Source organism: Elephantulus edwardii, unplaced genomic scaffold, assembly GCF_000299155.1.
Source record: "Elephantulus edwardii isolate Elephantulus edwardi_28Jun2011 unplaced genomic scaffold, EleEdw1.0 scaffold00292, whole genome shotgun sequence".
Lineage (NCBI taxonomy): Eukaryota > Metazoa > Chordata > Mammalia > Macroscelidea > Macroscelididae > Elephantulus > Elephantulus edwardii.
Window position 1 is genome coordinate 528,715 of NW_006400042.1, and position 20,560 is coordinate 549,274.

Sequence of the window (20,560 nt, forward strand, 5' to 3'; positions counted from 1 at the left end):
AGACCGGTCCTTAGAGAGGGACATCATGCTTGGGAGGGTGGAGGGACAGCGCAGGAGAGGAAGGCCCTCTATGAGGTGGATTGATTCAGTGACTGGGTTAATTGGGATGGGAGTGTTGGAGACAGTGCAATTGGCACAGGACAGAGCGGAGTTTAGGGCTATTGTACATAGGGTCACTATGAGTCGCAGGCGACTCGACAGCACATAACAACAACAAACAACATGTTGTCATTCCTATAGGGTGTTTGGTTATCACTAAGAAGTTAATATAACTTTACAACACTGGATATACCTACATGCAACTGAGGAGGACCTGAAGCACTTGCTGTAGCAGAAACATCAAGAATACAAAGATTCTCACCACTGGGCCAATTAGCAGCACCATGGTAAATTGAGAAGAGATTGAGGTTGTTAACAATTACAACTTGCTTGACTCCATAATCAACACTCTTGGCACCAGTAGTCAGGAAATCAAAAGGTGAATTCATTGGGAAAGTCTGCTGTTAGGGACCTCTCCAAAGTCCTAAAGAGTAATGATGTCTGTATAGGGACTACAGTGCACCTGATCCAGGACCTGGTTTTCACAATTATTTGCTATGTATCACAGAGCTGGAAAATGACTAAGGATGACAGAAGTAGAGTCTGTGCCTTTTGAGTTGTGGTTCTAGGGAAGAGTACTGATCATACCAAGGACCTCCAAGAGAACAAACATGTCTGTCTTGGAAAGAGTGAAACCAAATTCTTCCTTAGAGGCTGGGATTTTGAAGCTCCGTCTCACATACTTTGAGCAAATGGCCAGGAGGGACCAGTCCTTGGAGAAGGTCATCTATCATGCTTGGAAGGGTAGAGGGAAGAGCAAGAGAGGAAGACTCCAGATGAAACGGATTGACACAGTAACTGTGGTAATGGGGGTAGGTGCATCAGAGTCAGTAAGACAGTAAATCAGGACAGGCTTCAGAGTTATTTTGCACATAGGGCTGCTATGAGTCCTGTGCGACTTGATGGCACATAACAATAACAACAACAACAACGTGCATATTTAAATATACATGTAAAAATGTCACTTGACAAGCTTAGGTATGGTTGTGAGTGTAGTCCCTTTCACATGCCCATATCTATTGTTGTTGTTAAGTGCCGTTGAGTTGTAGACGACTTATAACGACCCTATGAACGAAACACCTGAACACGTGTATAACTTCGGTCATTTCTCCATTTTCATAGAGCCTCCGGAGGCAAGCCATTTCGGAAGTGGATGCTACTCCTGCTTCTAAGCTTATTTTAATTGGGAAGCTCCACCAAACACTATCCACCATAAGTAAACATTATTGCATTTGGCACATCAGTGTCCCAGTGTTTAGCATCACAGCAACCACAAGTTACCTCTGTACAGCAATGCACAGACCAGTTCTATAACACGTAGAAGAATGTTTGACAAAAAACAATTTAAACTAGACCCAGAGGCCACAGGCCCGAGGGCCCTAATGGGTTTTTTAATAGGAGGCTGACGCACACCAACTCACTCCACTTAGTGCATCAGCATTCCACCCTAATGATCACTAGTCCCAGCCAACAAGCTTCTGTAGAATCCGGCTCCTGCAGATGACTTTCAAACTGGATTCCAGCTCCATATGGCCAACGAAAAGGGTTTTAATCTTGCAAAATTAAATAAGGGTGAATATTTTAGATTATCTCAATAGCTCAACTTATTGCCGTTGAGTCAGAACTGACTCACAGCTGACCCTCTAGTGAGTTTTCAGAGGCTATAAATCACACAAGAGATTGTTCAGCTGTCCTTCATGGAACTGCTTACTCCTTACTCACTAGGCTCTTGATCACCTTTATAAAAATTGTTTCACTGATAATTTCAACCTCCACTCATAAGTTTGTTATAGTAGATTTGAATGAGTTTTTGTTTCCAGGTCTACTAATATATTAGATATGGTTCTTTAGGCAAATTACCTCTCAGCATCTCATTTGCTTCATATGTAAGATGAGGGTTGAAAATCTACTCATTTGTAATGATCATAGTGAGAAGAGTTGTTACAGCTTAAAGGTGACCAGTCTAACACAGTCAAGGCTAATTTACCAAAGGAATTATTTATAAAACTCAAGTTTCTTGCCATGTAATGTGACTCTGAGTATACAAGACTACAGGATCTTCAAGATATAAGAAGCAATTCCATAGTAAAGTAACTTTTTTCCATCTCACCTAGAAATTGTTGTCTGTCTGACCGTCGCTTCAGACTTAGCTTCACCAGGTCTGGGGGGACATCGAGCAGGCTGACCACCTCCTGGTAGGTCTCAATGGCCCCCCGCAGCACCTCATTGCTCTTCTTCTTCTCGGCTAAGTCATCTTCACACTAGAGGAAGCCCCCACAATGCATGAGTGTCACCTGACCAGCCACACTTGTGGTTATACTAAGTATGCATACTAGGTAAGTTTTAAACCACATGGAAAGTAATTAAAAACAAATGTTCAACATTTCTTATATTTAGAGATCAAAAAGCAATGCAATACATTCTTTTGAAAATGTGGAGAAAAATTAGCTCCAAGATTATGGATGAGAAAGCACCAGGGCTGTTGAAGGTTTGTATTCATAAATAATCGAGTGTAGAGTATACAAAAATGCTGTGCAAAAATGACTCATCATACACCAAAACTAAAGAATTATTTGCATTCATCAATTTATCTAAAATATACTTATTGTGTGCTGAAAAGTATCCAAAAACAACTGGAGTAACACATCAACAGAGAACAGCTAGATGTACAGACTGGGTTTAGAAGAGGCTGTGGTTCTAGGAATATTATAGCTAATGTTAGATGGATGTTTGCTGAAAGCAGAGAGTACCAGAGGAATGTCTATCTGTGCTTCATTGACTATGCAAAGGCTTTTGACTGGATCGCAGGATGTGGCTGACTGAAAAGAATGGGAAACCCAGAACATTTGATTGTGCTAATGCAAAACCTATACTTGAACCAAGAGGCAGTCATCAGAACAGAGGAAGGAAACATTGCATGGTTCAGAATCAGGAAGGGTGTTCACCAGGGATGTATTCTGTCTCCATACCTCTTCAGTCTGTATGCAGAACAGATCATCCGGGACGCTGGGCTGTACGAGGCTGTGACATCAGAATTGGTGGAAAATTCATCAACAACCTGTGTTATGCAGATGACACAACCCTGCTTGCTGAAACTGAGGAGGACCTGAAGTGTTTGCTGCAGAAGGTCAGAGACTGCAGCCTTCAGTATGGATTGAGGCTCAACATTAATAAAGATTGGGCCAATTGGCAGAAACATGATTGATGGTGAAGAGATTAAGATTGTTAAGTTTTAGTTTGCTTGGCTCCACAGTCAACACTCTTGGTACCAGCAGCCAGGAAATCAAAAGATAAATTGCACTGGAAAAGTCAGTTGTCAGAGACCTCTCCAGCGTATTGAAGAGCAACGACACCATACTGGAGACTTAGGTGAGCCTAATACAAGCCATAGTCTTTGCAATTGTGTGCTATGCATCAGAGAGCTAGACAATAACTAGGGAGGATAGAAAGAGAATTGATGCCTTTGAGCTGTGGTGATGGAGAAGAGTGTTAAATATATCATAGATTGCTAGGAGAACAAATAGTTTTGTCCTGGAGAGGGTGAAACCAGACTAATCTGTGGAGGAAAGGATTCTGAAGCTCCATCTGACATACTTTGGGCATGATGTCCTTCGAGAAGGACATCATGTTTGGGAGGGTGGAGGGACAGTGGAAAAGAGGAACACCCTTGATGAAATGGATTGATTCAGTGATTGGGGTAATAGGAGTAGGTGTGTCAGAGACAGTGAGGTTGGCAGAGCAGGGTTTAGGGCTCTTTACATAGGGTCGCTATGAGCCACAAGCGACTTGACGGCACATAACAACAACAACAATAACTATGTACTAGGCTCTCTTTTAGCAGTCAATAAAACAAAGTCCCAGGTTTTCAGACACATTTTGAATGTGTATGTTTTTATATATCTATTGCCATGGGAAAGTCTGCTGTTAGGGACCTCTCCAAAGTGCTGAAGAGCAGTGGTGTCTCTCTGGAGACTAAGGTGCATCTGATACAGGCCACAGTCTTCGCAATCACCTGTTATGCATCAGAGAGTTGGACAATGACCAAGGAGGATAGAAGGAGAACTGATGCCTTTGAGCTGTGGTGCTGGAGAAGAGTACTGAGAATTCCATGGACTGCTAGGAAAACAAATAGATTTGTCCTGGAGAGGGTTAAACCGGGTGGCTCCTTGGAGGCAAGGATTCTGAGGCTCCGTCTAACTTACTTTGGACATGTAGTGAGGAGAGACCGGTATGAGGTGGATTGATTCAGTGACTGGGATAATTGGGATGGGAGTGTCAGAGACAGTGTGATTGGCACAGGACAGAGTGGAGTTTAGGGCTGTTATACATAGGGTCGCTATGAGTCGCAGGCGACTCGACGGCACATAACAACAACAACATGTGTGTGTGTGTGCATTTGAGTAGAGAGGAATAGTAGATACATAATTTTTTTTTAACTAGCATATACTAGTTTAGAAGAGGCTGTGGCACCAGCCACGGTAATAATATTTACTGATCTCAGTAATTTATTATACCAGTAATGATATTTACTGATGTCAGATGGATCTTGGCTGAACGCAGAGAATATCAGAAGAATGTTTATTTGTTGTTGACTATGCAGAGGCACTTGATGGTGTGGATCATAACAAATGATAGCTTACCTTAAGAATAGGAATTTCAGAGCATTTAATTATGCTTATACCAAATCTATACCTAGACGAAGAAGTTGTTACCCAATCAAAGAAACAGAACATTTCATGGTTTAAAATCAAGAACAGTGTACATCAGGACTGTACCCTTTTTTCCATACCTATTCAATCTGTATGCTGAGCAAATCAATAGAGAAACTAGACTTTATGAAGAAGAGTATGGCATCAGGATAGGAAGAAGACTCTTCAACAGCCTATGTTATGCAGATAACACAATCCTGCTTGCTGAAAGTGAGGAGGATCTAAAGCACTTGCTGCAGAGGATCATGGATTGCTGCCTTTACTATATCTCAACATCAAGAAAGCAAAAATCCTCGCCACTAGGTCAATAGGTAACATGAGGACAGATGAAGAAAAGAACGAAATTGTTAAGGATTTCATCTTGCTTGGCTTTACAGTCAACATTCTTGGTACCAGTAGTCAGGACGTCAGGAGATGTATAGCATTGGAAAAGTCTGACATCATGGACCTCTACTAAATGGAAGACCAATGATGTCAGCTTAAAACTAAAGTGCTCCTGATTCAAGCCATGGTTTTCCAATTACCTGCTATGCGTCTGAGAGATGAACAGCAAATAAGGATGACAGGAGAAGATTCAATGCATTTGAATTGTGGTGTTGGCAAGGAGTGCTGAATTCCATGTGGACTGCCAAAAGAACAGATGTGTCTTGGAGAAAGTACAAGTAGAGTGTTCCTTGGAGGCAAAGATGGTGAACCTTCATCTCACATATTTTGGATATATCATTAGGAAAGGCTATTCCTTGGAAAAGCACATCATGGTTTGAAAGGTAGAGGGTCTGTGAAGGAGAGGAAGACCCTCAATGAGATGGACTGATGATAAGGATGGCACAGGATAGGGCAAAGTTCAGATCTGTTGTTCATATGTTCACTATGGGTTATATTCAACTTACTGACACTTAACAACAACAACAAGCTGGTTATAAGAGAGCCCTGTTGGTGTACTCTGTAGGAAGTTGTGCTATGAAACCAAAGGTGCTCTGATAGTTTGAATCCACCAGCTGCATCTTGGCAGGAAAAGAGTAAAATCTCTTCCTGTGCATTAACAACCTCAGAAATCCACTAGAAGGTCAGTTATGAGTTGGTTTCAACTCAACAGCAGCGAATTAGAGTTTTCTTTTGCTTTTGTTTTATTTTCTTTTTCCAGGAAATAACTTTGATTATTGGCTTTCCTGCTTGTGCAGCTTTGCACAGTACGTCCATACACCAGACCTTCCTTTTAGGCATCAGTTTTTTGAGTGTTGGACTATAGGGAACTAACTCCATGGATTATGGTAATTTATAATGAATTCACAGAAGAATAGTGTTTCAGAACGGAAAGTATTCTTTTGAAACTATCAAGTTCTACTCCTTCATTTTAAACCTAAAATGCTTCAAAGTATACTCTGCATGGCTAATAGAGGACAAATGCCTGCCAAAAAGCATCCATCTATGTGGTAAGCTTATCAGGTGCCCTTTACTAAATTCAGTCTAAAAAGAGGGAATTATAATACAATATGCTTTGCTGTTTCTCCCCAAGCTCCCTCATTTTAACAATGCATAAACATTTTTACAACTTCCAGAATTGGGAAAAGATCAGCTTTAAATTGGTATATAATTCTTTCAAATATCTTGAAAGAAATAAAAAGCACTTGCTGTGAAAATGAAAATTGTAAAGATTGATTTTGATCAGTGTAACATCTGTAGATGAAGTGAGCTGAGCTGAGCCTGAGGCAAGGATGTTACAGGATGTTAAGGGAAGTCTTTCACTGACTCTACCTAATCCTCCTGCTCACACTCTGTAGGTGAGGGGTTGTTTTCTGCCTGAGAGGTCTTAATGGTCTGTGTAAAACAATAAAGTGAATTCAGTTTATAGTTCAATACATTGTGCCTGATTTTCAAGGAATTCATTCAAAACAGATTTTTCACAGATAGCCCACCACAGACTAAATAATATCAGTCTCAATTATAAAGGAGAGGCACTTAGATTGCATTAAGCTTCATACTGTTAACTTTAAAAAATATGTTAGTGGAATTCCAAGATGGCGGTGGTGGAGAGTGCAGTGAGAAGAACCTAAGGAATAGCAAGCTGATAGAGACGGGCCACTAAAGAGTCCTTCACGCTGCACTGAGACCAACCAACATGGTGAGACGTGGACAGCAGGAATTTGAATCTGAACTTTTAACAATTAGTTTCGAAACTACAGGAATACAAAGCCACAGTTGCACCACAGATCTGGCCATAGCTGAGCGCCACCAGCTGAGCTGCTACGGGACTGATCCGGCAAGAGAAAGGATGGTGGGAGACTGGCTGAGTTCTCTTAAGCCCCACTAAGACCCAGAGGATTGGCTGGGATTTGACTGAATTTTTCTGTGCTCCTGCAGACTGGCCATGATCCAGTGGGCTGGTAGTATCCTGACTGGGTTTTCTTGGACACTGTCAATTGCCTGGGATAGCGCTCAAGGGCGAGCCCACTGGTGGGAATTTGGTTGAATTTTCTTGGGCCATGCCTACTACCCAGGAACAAATGGGCCACTGGGAATTTGACTGAATTTTGGTGGACACTGCAGACTAGCCAAAGGAGAGTGGGTTGGTGTGAATTTGATTGAGTCTTCTCAGGTCCCACTGGATCCAGGACCTTGCTTGGGCAGGGCCGCTGCCTGAGGGCACCTGGGTAAGTGCCGCTAGGCAGGGTCCACTGAGGGAGAATGGCTGAATGGGAGACAGCTGGAATTTGAGTAGGGACCTCAAACGTGAGCATACCCGGACAGCTGAGGTCTGAGAGAGGTCCCCCAAGTGGTTGTCCAGCCCTGGTGGTTGCCCGAACACCCTGCTTGACCCAACCTATTTGGGTCCACACCATTACTACATGTCCAGTCAATCAACTTGCCTTTAAACCAAAGCACCTTGATCTGACTTACCTACAAGAGGCTGCTCTCACAGGCTCTGAAGAGACCCTTTGCTTGAGTCAGAAGGTGAGAGAAAAACACAAGTGGGGCACCTACCCAACTTATTTTTAGAGCATTGTCTTAAGATCAAGAACATATCAATGTTTCGAAGAAAGCAAGCTATCCCACACACTACACAAACACAAAGCAAGATATCACCACCAAAGGGTGACACAGTATTAATGGATTTCCTGAAGCTAGAAAGTCTGATGGAACTTTCTGACACAGAATTTAAAAGAACAATGACTGAATATTTTCAGTGGATGAAAGGCAAACTAGAAGAATTACAGGATACTGCAAACAAAACCCAGGAGGAGCTAAAAAAAAAAAAACAAACAACAAAACAATTGAAACAATGCAGATAAAACAAATGAGGAATTAGTGGCACTGAAATAAACAAGAAACCATGATCCAAAATATGAGCTCCAATGTTGTCAACATGATGGAGGGACACATGAACAGAGTTGAAGAGATTGAACACAGAGCCAGTGAAATAGAAAACAGAATTGTCATGACTGATCTGCTAGAGCAAAAAACACAACAAAAAGTGAAGGAAAAAGAAGAAATCTTAAAAATAATGTGGGACACCATCAAGAGAAATAACATGCGCATCATCAGAATTCCAGAACAGAAAGAAGCAAGTAAAGGCACAGAAAAGTTGTGGAAGAATTAATAGATGAAAACTTCCCAGGCATAATGAAGAATGAGAGAACATATATTCAAGAAGCTGAGTGAACACCATTTAGAATAGACCCCAAAAGAAAAAGACCAAGGCATATCATAGATAAATTTTCCAGAACCAAAGATAAGGAGGGAATCCTGACAGCAGCGAGGGAGAAACAAAGAGTAACCTACAAATGAGAACAGATAAGATTAAGTGCCGATTTTTCAGCAGAAACCATACAAGCAAGATGAGAGTGGAAGGACATATAACAAACACTCAAAGAACACAACTGTCAACCAAGAATACTGTACCCAGCAAAACTATCCATCAAATATGAAAGAGAGATCAAGATATTCCCAGAAAAACAGACCCTACGATAGTTTGTAAAAACAAGACTAGCATTGCAGGAAACACTGAGAGTTGTGCTTCTTACAGAGGTACCACAGAGAGCAGAATAGACCAAGTAACTAGCAATCACACACACACACACACACACACACACACACACCTCAAAGAAATGATAGAAGTAAAACCTTGGCTTTCAATAATCACACTGAGTGTGAATGGTTTGAATGCACCGTTGAAGGGAAGAGTGGCACTCGATAAAATAAAAAAAAACCAACCCAAAATCCATCAATATGCTCTCTACAAGAGACACACCTGAAAAATAAAGAAAGGCTAAAAATAAAAGGATGGAAAAAAAATATACCAAGCAAATGGCAACCAGAAAAAAGCAAGAGTAGCAATATTAACCTTTGATAAAATAAATTTCAAAGCAAAACCCATCACAAACGACAAGGAAGGTCACTACATAATGCTTAAAGGGATAACAGAACAAAGGACATAACAATAATAAATATGCACCAAATGAAAGACCTGCAAAATATATAAAATAAATATTAACAAAACTGAAAAAGGAAATAGAAAACACTGCTATAGTAGTTGGAGACTTCAATACTCCCCCCTCAAGAAAAGACAGAACTACCAGAAAAAAACTCAACAAAGATGCTCAAGAATTAAACCACACAATAAACCAACTCGACCTCATAGATATTTATAGGCTAATACACCCCCGAAAAAACACAGTATACCTTCTTCTTCAATGTGCATACTCCAGAATAGATTATATTTTAGGTTATAAGGCAAACATCAATACATTCAAAAACATAGAATACAAAGCATTCTCTAAGACCACAATGCTACAAAATTAGAAATTAATAACAAAAGGATAAAGGAGGAAAAACCATATACATTTTGAAGCCAAACAAGACCTTGCTTGAACATGAGTGGGTAGTAGAAGAAATAAAAAATGAAATTAAAAAGTTTCTTAAAACAAATGACAATGAAAACACCACTTACCAAAACCTCTGGGAAACAGCCAAAGCTCTATAAGAGGTCAATTAACAGCAATACGCAAACATATCAAAAGGCAAGAAAAAATGATCATTGACTCTCTAACCCAGTATCTCCAACAAATTGAAAAAGAACAACAAGAAAACCGAACACCTTCTAAAAAAACTGAAATCATAAAAATAAGAGCAGAAATAAATGAAATAGGAAACTGAAAAAGAACTGAAGCCATCAACAAAACAGGAGTTGGTTCTTTGAAAAGCTCAATAAAATTGACAAACCACTAGCAAAACTAACAAAAGAAAAGAAGGAAAAGACACAAATAATATAAATAAGAAATGAAATGGACAATGTCAAAACAGAACCAACTAAAAGAAAAAGGCTAACATTGGAATATTATGAAAAATTATACTCAAACAAATATGAAAACCTAGAGGAAATGGACAAATACTCAGAAATTCACAACCTACCTCAACTGACATCAACTGAAATTGAACACCTGAACAGACCTATTATAAAATAAGAAATTTAAAGGGTAATAAAACAACTTCCAGCCAAAAAAAAAAAAGTCCTGGACCAGATAGCTTTACAAGTGAATTTTATCAAACATTCAGAGAAGAACTATCACCAATCCTACATAAACTATTTCAGAAAATAGAAAAAGATGGAATTCTCCCAGACTCATTCTACGAAGCAAACATATCTTTGATACAAAATCCAGTAGGGATACCACAAAAATAGAAAACTATAGGCCAATATCTCTCATAAACATAAGTGCAAATATCCTGACTAAAATTCTGGCCAGTAGAATACAATGATACATAAAAAAATAATTCACCATGACCAAATGGGATTCAAGGTATGCAAGGATAGTTCAACATAAGAAAATCAATGTATTTATCACATTAACAAAGCAAAGAATAAGAACCATATGATCCTATTAATTGATGCAGAAAAGGCCTTTGACAAAATCCAACACCCTTTCCTGATTAAAACACTCAATAAAATAGGATTAGAAGGGAATTTCTTCAACATAGTAAAAAGTATATATGCAAACCCAAAAGCCAACATTGTTCTCAATGGAGAGAGAATAAAGGCATTCCCCTTGAGAACAGGAACTAGGCAAGGATGCACACTATCACCTGTCCTATTCAATATGGTATTGGAAGTCTTAGTGATGGCCATAAGGCAAGAAAAGGAAATAAGAGAGGTATCCAAATTGGCCAAGAGGAGGTAAAATTATCTCTCTATGCAGATGATATGATATTTTACTTAGAAAACCCTAAAGATTCAGCAAGAAAACTACTGGACATAGTTGACCAATTCAGCAAAGTGGCAGGATACAAGAACAACATACAAAAATCAATTGGATTTCTCTACAGTGACAAAGAGAATACAGATCTGGACCTGAGAAAAACAATACCCTTCACAATAGCTAATCACAACATTAAATACTTAGGAGTAAACCTAACCAGAAACACAAAGGATCTATTCAAAGAATATTACAAAACATTATTACAAGAAACAAAAAGAGAACTGGAGAGGTGGAAGAATACTCCTTGCTCATGGATAAGAAGACTCAATATTGTGAAAATGACAATACTACCAAAGGCAATTTACATGTTCAGTGCAATCCCAATACAAATACCAATGCCATTCTTCAATGAGATGGAAAAGGCAATCTCTAGTTTCATTTGGAATGGAAAGAGGACCCAAATAAGCAAAGCACTCCTTAAAAAGAGAAATAAGGTTGGAGGCATCTTACTTCCTGATTTCAAATCCTACTACATTGCCATGGTGGTCAAAACAGCATGGTACCAGTACAACGAAAGACACATAGATCAATGGAATAGAATTGAGAATACAGATCAGCCCATCTACCTATGGTCAACTGATTTTTGACAAGGAGATGAAATCAGTTAAATGAGGAAATTACAGCCTTTTTAACAAATACTGTGGGTGAAATTGGAAAACTATCTGCAGAAAACTCAAGCATGAATCACACCTCACTCCACACAAAAAATCCAATTGAAAGTGGATTACTGACCTAGGACTAAAACCAAGGACGATAAATTTCATTACAGAAAAGCATGGAAGAACTCTAGAAGTCCTGATACACAACATAAACAGTCTTCCAAGCATCCTGGAAAATCTAGAACCAGGCGAGGATAAAATATATGAATGGGACCTTCTAAGAATTAAATCCCTATGCCCTTCCAAAAACTTCTCCAACAGGATAAAAAGGAAAGGCACAGATTGGGGAAAAATATTTGGTAATGATAGGTCTGACAATGGACCTATATCTAGAATTTATAAAATACTCGAGCACTACAACAAGATAATGGTAAATAACCCAATTAAAAAATGGGCACGGGATATGAACAGACACTTCATCAAAGAAGACACTGAGATGGCAAACAAACACATGAAGAAATGTTCAAGATCCCTAGCTCTAAGAGAGATGCAAATCAAAACAACTCATATCATCTCACCCCAGTAAGAACAGCAAAATTTAACAGAATAGCAAGCAACAAATGCTGGCGAGGTTGGGGAGAAACTGGAACCCTTATTCACCATTAATGGGAGGGTAAAATGGATGGCCCTGGAAGACATTATGCTGAGTGAAATATCTCAGTCACAAAAGGACAAATACTGTATAGGGCCACTGTTGTAAAACGGGACTGACATCAGGGTTGAGGGAAGACCAAAAAGGAGGGGAGGAATGATGTATATTGCATTGAAACAGATGAGAGAGAGAGATCTGTTTAAAAGGGACATATGAATGGGTATTCTTGTCATTACAGAAGTCCAGAGTGAAGGCTGCATAGTGGAGTGAACTCAGGGGGAGGGCTTGGGGTGAGTGATTGTATAACAATAAAAGAGTATTTATTTTTCTTTTCAAGGAGAAGAGTGATTTGAGGGGGGGTGGAATGAGGTGGGCAGGAAGAAAAGCGCAGCAATGAATGACTGGAAACCCTAAGTCTCTATAAACGTTCATTAAAATTAATAAAAAAAACATGTTAGCATATTCCAAAGTAATTATCAACTCTGCTAACTAAGAATGAAGATATAGCATTTTTCTTACCTGTAACATTCACCTTGGAGAGAGACATTATGCTTAGGAAGATGGAGGGTCAGTGAAGGAGAGAAAGACCCCAAACAAGATGGAGTGACATGATGACTTGAGCAATGGGCTTGAGTGTGTCAGAGACGATGAAGATGGCACAGGATAGGACAGGGTTCAGCTCAGCTATTTACATGGTTGCTATGGGTTGCACTGACCTTAACGGCACCTACAACAGTGGGCTTAAGATTGTGAGGATGGTACAGACTTGAACAGGATTTCATGCTGTTGTATATAATCACACTCAGTCATTGTTGTTTGAGTTGGATTTAACACACAGCTGGTTTTCAGAGGCTGTGAACCACACAGGAGGAGATTGCTCCTTTTTTTTTTTTTTCTGAGCAGCTGCTGGTGGAACCACTGGAGATGCATGATCTTTGGATTATGAGCTCCGCTCCCTAAGGATAAGGCCAAAAGAGCTGACTCAGTTGACTATAGCAAACAAATAACCTCAAAAGTTGGCACATGCTTAACATGCTTTATGTCACAGTGGATGGGCGGGGACTCTGACGGTCTTAAAGCTGCCCAGCTTTCAGCTGGTCAGACTCCTGTACCCCCTCTCAGAGCGGCCTGCTGAACGAATGTCGTGCGGTTTTGGGCGTCTTCCGATTACCTGGGAAGATTGGAAATGTGCAAGGAGTTGGAGTCAGAAAATCAAAAGGGCCGAACTCGATCAGCATTTCTTAACCTCAAGGAACTGAAGAACAAATTCAAACCTCAAGTTGCTATAATCAAGGATGCTTTCGGCAGAATGATAAATGATCCAGGAAGTATTAAAAGAAGATGGAAAGAATATACTGAGTCACTGTATCGAAAGAAAATGGAAGACACAGAAGAATTTCATGAAACAACATATGAGCAAGAGCCTATGGTGATGAAAGAAGAAGTTCAGGCTGCTTTGAAGGAAATGGCAAAAAATAAGGCTCCAGGAATAGATGGTATACCAATTGACATATTTCAGCTAACAGATGCTGCCCTGGATGTGCTCACCAAGTTTTGCCAAGAAATCTGGAGAACAATCACTTGGCCAACTGACTGGAAGAGATCTATATTTGTTCCTATCCCAAAGAAAGGTGACCCAATAGAGTGTGGAAACTACAGAACAATCTCACTGATTTCACATGCAAGCAAGATTTTACTGAAGATTATCCAAAAACGACTGGAACAGCATATCAACAGAGAACTACCAGAAGTCCAGGCTGGGTTTAGAAGGGGTCGTGGTACTAGAGATATTGTAGCTGATGTTAGATGGATCTTAGCTGAAAGCAGAGAATACCAGAGGAATGTCTATCTGTGTTTCATTGACTATGCAAAGGCATTAGACTGTGTGGATCATAACAAACTATGGCTGACTCTGAGAAGAATGGGAATCCCATAATACTTGATCATTCTAATGCGAAACCTATACTTGGACCAGGAGGCAGTCGTCAGAACAGAGCAAGGGAACACTGCATGGTTCAAAATTGGGAAGGGCGTATGCCAGAGATGCATCCTATCTCCATACCTTTTCAACCAATATGCAGAACAGATTATTCGGGAGGCTGGGCTCTTTGGGGAGAAATGTGGGGTCAAGATTGGTGGACGATTTATCAACAATCTGGCGTTATGCAGATGACACACCCTACTTGCTGAAACTGAAGAGGACCTGAAGCACCTGCTGCAGAGGGTCAAGGACTGCAGCCTCCAATATGGATTGAGGCTCAATGTCAAGAAGACAAAGATTCTCACCACTGGACCAATTGGCAGCATCAGGATAGATGGTGAAGAGATTGAGATTGTACACAGCTTTAGTTTGCTTGGCTCCACAGTCAACAGTCTTGGCACCAGCAGCCAGGAAATTAAAAGGTGCATTGCCATGAGAAAGTCTGCTGTTAGGGACCTCTCCAAAGTACTGAAGAGCAATGGTGTCTCGCTGGAGACTAAAGTGTGTTCACCTGTTATGCATCAGAGAGTTGGACAATGACCAAGGAGGACAGAAGGAGAATTGATGCCTTTGAGCTGTGGTGCTGGAGAAGAGTATTGAGAACACCATGGACTGCTAGGAAAACAAACAGATATGTCCTGGAAAGGGTTAAACCGGGTGGCTCCTTGGAGGCAAGGATTCTGAGGCTCCGTCTAACATACTTTGGACATGTTGTGAGGAGAGACTGGTCCTTGGAGAAGGACGCCATGCTTGCGAGGGTGGAGGGACAGCGCAGGAGGGGAATTAAGGTGGATTGATTCAGTGACTGGGATAATCGGGATGGGAGTGTCAGAGACAGTGCAATTGGCACAGGACAGAGCAGAGTTTAGGGCTGTTGTACATAGGGTCGCTATGAGTCGCAAGCAACTCGACAGCACATAACAACAACATGTCCCAGTGCTAATTTCAATAACACCATGTAGTTTAACAGTTTAGAGAGAAAAAAACGTATTTTGCTGATACCTAAATTTTAAGTTATCACTGTTAAATAAGGACATACATACAGCAATTGTCTTATTTTAAAATACTTCATTTATTTAGACATTGCTACCTACAATTAATCACCTAGAAAGAAAAATGCTAAAGTAGACAGGATTTTTTTTGCCATCATGTAATTGGCATTTACATGAATAATTTTTTTCTCTATAGTTAATATTCATGTCATCACGAAATGCCAATTAATACTAGCAACAAAATTCATCATTTATTTGAATAGGTAACAAGTTTGCTTACTCTGCTTAATAGTAATATAATTCAGATATGCCAATTAATACCAGTAACAAAATTGATCACTTATTTGAATAGGTAACAAGTTTGCTTACTCTGCTCAACAGTAATGTAATTCAGTAATTTTGAAGAAGTATGGACTAAGTTTACTTACAAAAATGGCATAATTACTGCCTCCTAAACTTGATCTAGGGAGCTCTGGTGGTCTAGTGGCAAGAAGCTGCACTGCAATCCCGAAGGGACACAGTTAGAGGCCACCAGCTGCTCCACAAGAAAAGGATGGACAATCTCCTCCTGTGTGCTTAACTGCCTCTGAAAACCTGCTGGAGGGTCAGCTATGAGTTGGTTCCAACTTGGCAGTATACAACAATAACAAACTTAATTTTATGGATAATAACAAATGAAATTCACTGCCACTGAGCAGGAACCAATCATAGCTGACCCTCCTGGAGGTTTCCAAGGCTATAACCAGCATGAGAGGAAATTGCCCAATTTCTGCCAAATGGTTGTTGGTAGATTTAAACTGCTAAAGAAGAACAGTCTTTGTTCCTAAGGACCGAGCCACTGGAACTTCTTGTGCTAAGATTAAGGGGACTTAATTTGCACTAATATTTTTTTAGAGTATCTATATTCATTTAACTTTTTCATATTCCACAATAAATTTTGTCTACCTCACATTTATTCTAATCACTTCTTTTTAGAATCTTAAGATTTGTTATGTCTTTAGCAATTATCAATGGATTTCATTCTCTTCCACTCGCTAAATCTTTCATGTGGTTATTGCTAGTGTATTAACTTTTCAGAACTTTTCTAATTTAATACAAGGAATGCGCCAGAGGCAGAGTCAATGGTAGATTGTGCTGCTTACCAAGGGCATAGCAGTTCAAATCTCCCTGAAGCTCCATGGGAGAGACAGACAACCTCCTCCACTGTGATTTACCATTTCTGAAACCTGCTGGAATGTCAGCTGTGCCATGATTCTACCTCAAAGGCAATGAGTGAGTGAATAAGTGAGTGAATCCATTATGCTACAATTAATTAAAATGCAATAAATGACTTTTTAAAGAGGAGATAGGATGAATCTTTCTAACTGGCTCTTGAACAGCTGCTACATTCTGGTCAGAGAATCCTTGCTTCAACCACAAATGTGTGCTACTTGTGCGAGTATCGCTGACAAATACTTACACAGCCATTCTGCCAATGGGTACAATGACCCTCTCATTGACTCTGCAAAAATTCTGTCACTCTGCCTTTACTGTGTGAACACAACAAACAAGAGAATTGCCAATATTGTCTCCATAGCAGTGACACAGAAGACTTATCACCTAACACAGGCCTGGATCCAGCTCTGACTTCTACTTAGTCTCTCTTTGAGAGCACTTGAATGTAGGATAAGCATCATAGAATCAACCAGATCAAGCAAAGTGCTATTTCCTCATGTCCTAAATCTCCTCCTCTCCCAGTCTCCCTGGTTAGTTGTTGTTATGTTTGCTGAGTTGACTACAACTCCTAGTGACCCTATGAACAGCTCTTACCCTTGCCCAATGCTATACTATCTTTACCATCTCTGACAAACTTGAACCAATTGTTAGTCACTGTCTTGTAGAAGGTCTTCCTTCCTCTCTTAAGCTGACCTTCCACTTTTCCAAACGTGATGTCCTTCTTTAAGGACTGTCTCCTCCTAACAACATGCCCAAAGTGTGTGAGGTGAAGCTTCCCATCTTTGCCTCCAAAGACATTCCTGGTTTTACTTTCTGTAGGACAGACCTATTTGTTCTCTTGGCAGTCAATGGGATTTTCAATATTCTTCTCCACCATCATAACTCTGATGCATTGATTCTTCTTCTGTCATTCTTAGTCACTGTCCAAGTGTCAGATGCATCGCAGGCTGGTAAGTAGCAGGCACCACTGTCTCTATTGGTTAAACTAGAACCCTAGATGTCATCCTTGATGCCTCTTTCCCTTGTCCGTCCATCTAAGCCAACCACAAGTCCTCCCAGCTGTGCTACATGGCCATTTCTTTCCACCCACTGGGTCATGACCCCAGTCTATGCTACGACCATCTCTTATGAGCATTTGCAATGTTGTTATGTACCATCGAGTCAGAAGCGACCCATAGCTGACCCTCCGACGGATTTTCAGAGACAGTTAATCACATGGGAGGAGACTGCCCATCCTTCTCCTGCAGAGCAGTTGGTTATTTTGAACTGTGTTCCTTTGAGATTGCAACACAGCTTCTTGTCAATAATAACCTCCTATTATTTCTGCTTCTCTTTCTGCCCCTAAAATCTATTTTCCACCAAGCAATCAAAATTATCTTTACAAAAAACAACTAGTCAGATCACAACGATATATAAACTTCTGTAGTGGCTTCCTGTGTACGGATGATAAAGCCCGTAAGAGAAAAATCAGTAGGGTTTCAGTCTGCGGTGTGCAAGGCCACTTTACTCTCTCTCTTGATGGTGATGCCCTTCCTCCTATCAAGGTCATCACACCAAGATTCCTTCCGAGAATGACCTTTGCACCTGCTTTTCTCTTCCCCTGGATGGACAGCTTTTTCAGCCATATTTCCAAGTCTCCGTCCAAGTGGCTCTTCTCAAAAGCAGTCTTTTGTGACTGCTTACTCTGTAATTTTCAATCACATTGTGCCACCAACAATTCTTAGGAGGTACACATTTCATTCCATTTTCTTGCCTTGACAGCATGCATTCTTTAGCTAAATTATGTATTTATTTTTAATATTTTATTATATTTTCTATGCACATATTTATTTATAGATTTTTAGGACTGTAAACAAATGTCACTTTCTCGGTGAGTCTTTCACTAACCTCCTCCTTGTCCTACATAGTCCCTCTCACTACCAAGTCCATCTATGTACTTATTTACCTGGTGCACTGTCTCCCAATTACAATGGAAACTCCATATGGACAGGAACTGTTATTTATCTCTTTATTATTATACCTCTAGTGCCTAGAAAAGTGCCTAGCACACAGTATCTTTTGAATATATTAAAATTCTTCTCTCCAGAATATAATATCCATGAAGGCAAGACCTTCCCTAGCACTCACTGTGTTATTTTCAGGGTCCCATTAGTGAAAAGTAAATGTTGATATTCACCAGTAGCAAAGAGATAGAAACAACCCAAGTGTCCATCAAAGAATGTATAGATGGAGAAACTAGAGTCCTCTCACACAATGGAGTGTTATTCAACAATGTAAAACAATGATCAATTCATGAAACACTACACAACATGGACAAGTCTAGAAGACATTATGTTGAACAAGAAAAATCCATCACAGAAGGACAAACATTATATAAGACCTCTGTATAAAAAGCTAGAGAAAAGTTTATACATAGAATCATTTTAATTTTAGTATGCTTACTAGAGAAGGGAAGGTAGAAGGGTTGATAATAAACACTAAGGTGAAGGCGAGGGCAATAGAGAATGAATGATCGATCAGACATTGTGTAGACTGTAAATGATGTTATGGAACAACATGTATGAATAACTAAAGAAACAATATGCTTTGTAAACTTTCACTCAAATAATAATAACTTTAAAAAACCCCAACAAACAAAACATGAATGTGGATAGGTTGGTAAAATAATGAGCTGGTGAATGGAGAAAAGGAGTCAGTGGGAGGAGGTGAAGGTGAGGCAGGGCTGCGTAAGAAATGAAGCAGCTAAGTCAGAGAGAAAACAAAGTATATTCTACTTTGTACTAAAAAGTCTCTCATATGCATCAAACACTCAACACCAAGCATTGATAATCTCAATCTCCAGGTACAAAATTGAGATTCTTAAATCTCTGAGAAGGCTGTTGACCCAGTGTATGTTTTCACTGCACACTCTGAATTAAAAACAAAAGAAAACATGCACATGTACTAAATGATATAACTAATTAACTGTTCTTTTCAATAGAATCTCTGAGAATCCTTCAAGAAAACCTGTGTGGTGAATCTAAACAAAAAGGAAGGTTGTGGGTGTCAGTGACAGGCAATCTATTAATGAAAGGGTTCATGTTATTTTCCCTCAAAGCCAGAGAGAAGTAGTAGAGAAGGGAGCAGGAAAGAAGGCTACTAAAGTCATCAGCAAGCAGTAACTATCTGATTTGAAAAAGTGTTTTTCTTTGGTTTTATGAATATTCATACACGGGAGTTCTGGTGGCCTAGAGTTGTACTGCTGCCAATACAAAGGCAAGCAGTTCAAATCCACTAGATGTACCCTGGGAAGAAATAGGAAAATTACAGCTTCTGAAAACCCACTGGAGGGTCAGCTAATGGGCTGGTTCCTACTTGAAGACACACAACAATATCTATGAAAAATGGATTCTGTGAAGAAATAACAAAGATGAAAAGAGAAAATGCATGGGCAAATGTGGAGCAAAAAACCCACTCAGTTACCTAGAGTACATGGCCATGAAAATAACATTCAAAAGCATCAGCTAAACAGAGGAGTTTCCAAATACCTGTGCCTTCCCGTATCTGGCCCGCGGACTGTGTGGGTACTTGCGCACCAGTTCTTCAAATGCCTTCAGCGCCTCCTCAATTTTTCCCTGTTAAGAAGAGATAGTTACAGAAGTACAATCAATTCATATGTACAGTTATATAAACACAGGTAACAATGTTCATCAAGTGATGATTTTAAATTTCCTCCACCTCCCTATGAACTCTAACTGCCTTTGAAAACATGCTGTAGGGTCAGCTATGGGTTGGTTCTGACTCAGCAGTACACAAAAACAGCAACAATAACAACAATCACTCCATTCTGATATTTAAAACAATGCTATTTAAGATTGTTGAATGTGAAGAAGATCCAAGATGGCGGCAGAGGCAGAGACAGTGTGGTGAGCTGCGGTAGTAGCGAACCACTTAAAGCAGGGCCATTATGGCCTTCCACAGACTTCGGCTTATTGATAATTGAACACTTAAACAGTTGATGACTGGCCCTCAGTGAAGATTGAAGCTCAACAACAGGAATTCAAGGATTCCCAAGGAGAA

At 40.0% G+C, this 20,560-nt stretch overlaps 1 protein-coding gene across 1 annotated transcript in view; it reads right to left on the minus strand.

The window, feature by feature from the left end:
• The window catches only part of LOC102843374 (aspartyl/asparaginyl beta-hydroxylase-like), a 268,463-nt gene that overhangs the window by 81,664 nt on the left and 166,239 nt on the right, over positions 1 to 20,560 (minus strand). The window contains exons 17-18 of the mRNA XM_006900733.1: positions 20,029 to 20,115; positions 2,210 to 2,360 (exon numbers count right to left, since the gene is read on the minus strand). Of these exons, the coding sequence (XP_006900795.1) occupies positions 2,210 to 2,360; positions 20,029 to 20,115 (238 nt within the window). The remainder of the gene's footprint in view (positions 1 to 2,209; positions 2,361 to 20,028; positions 20,116 to 20,560) is intronic.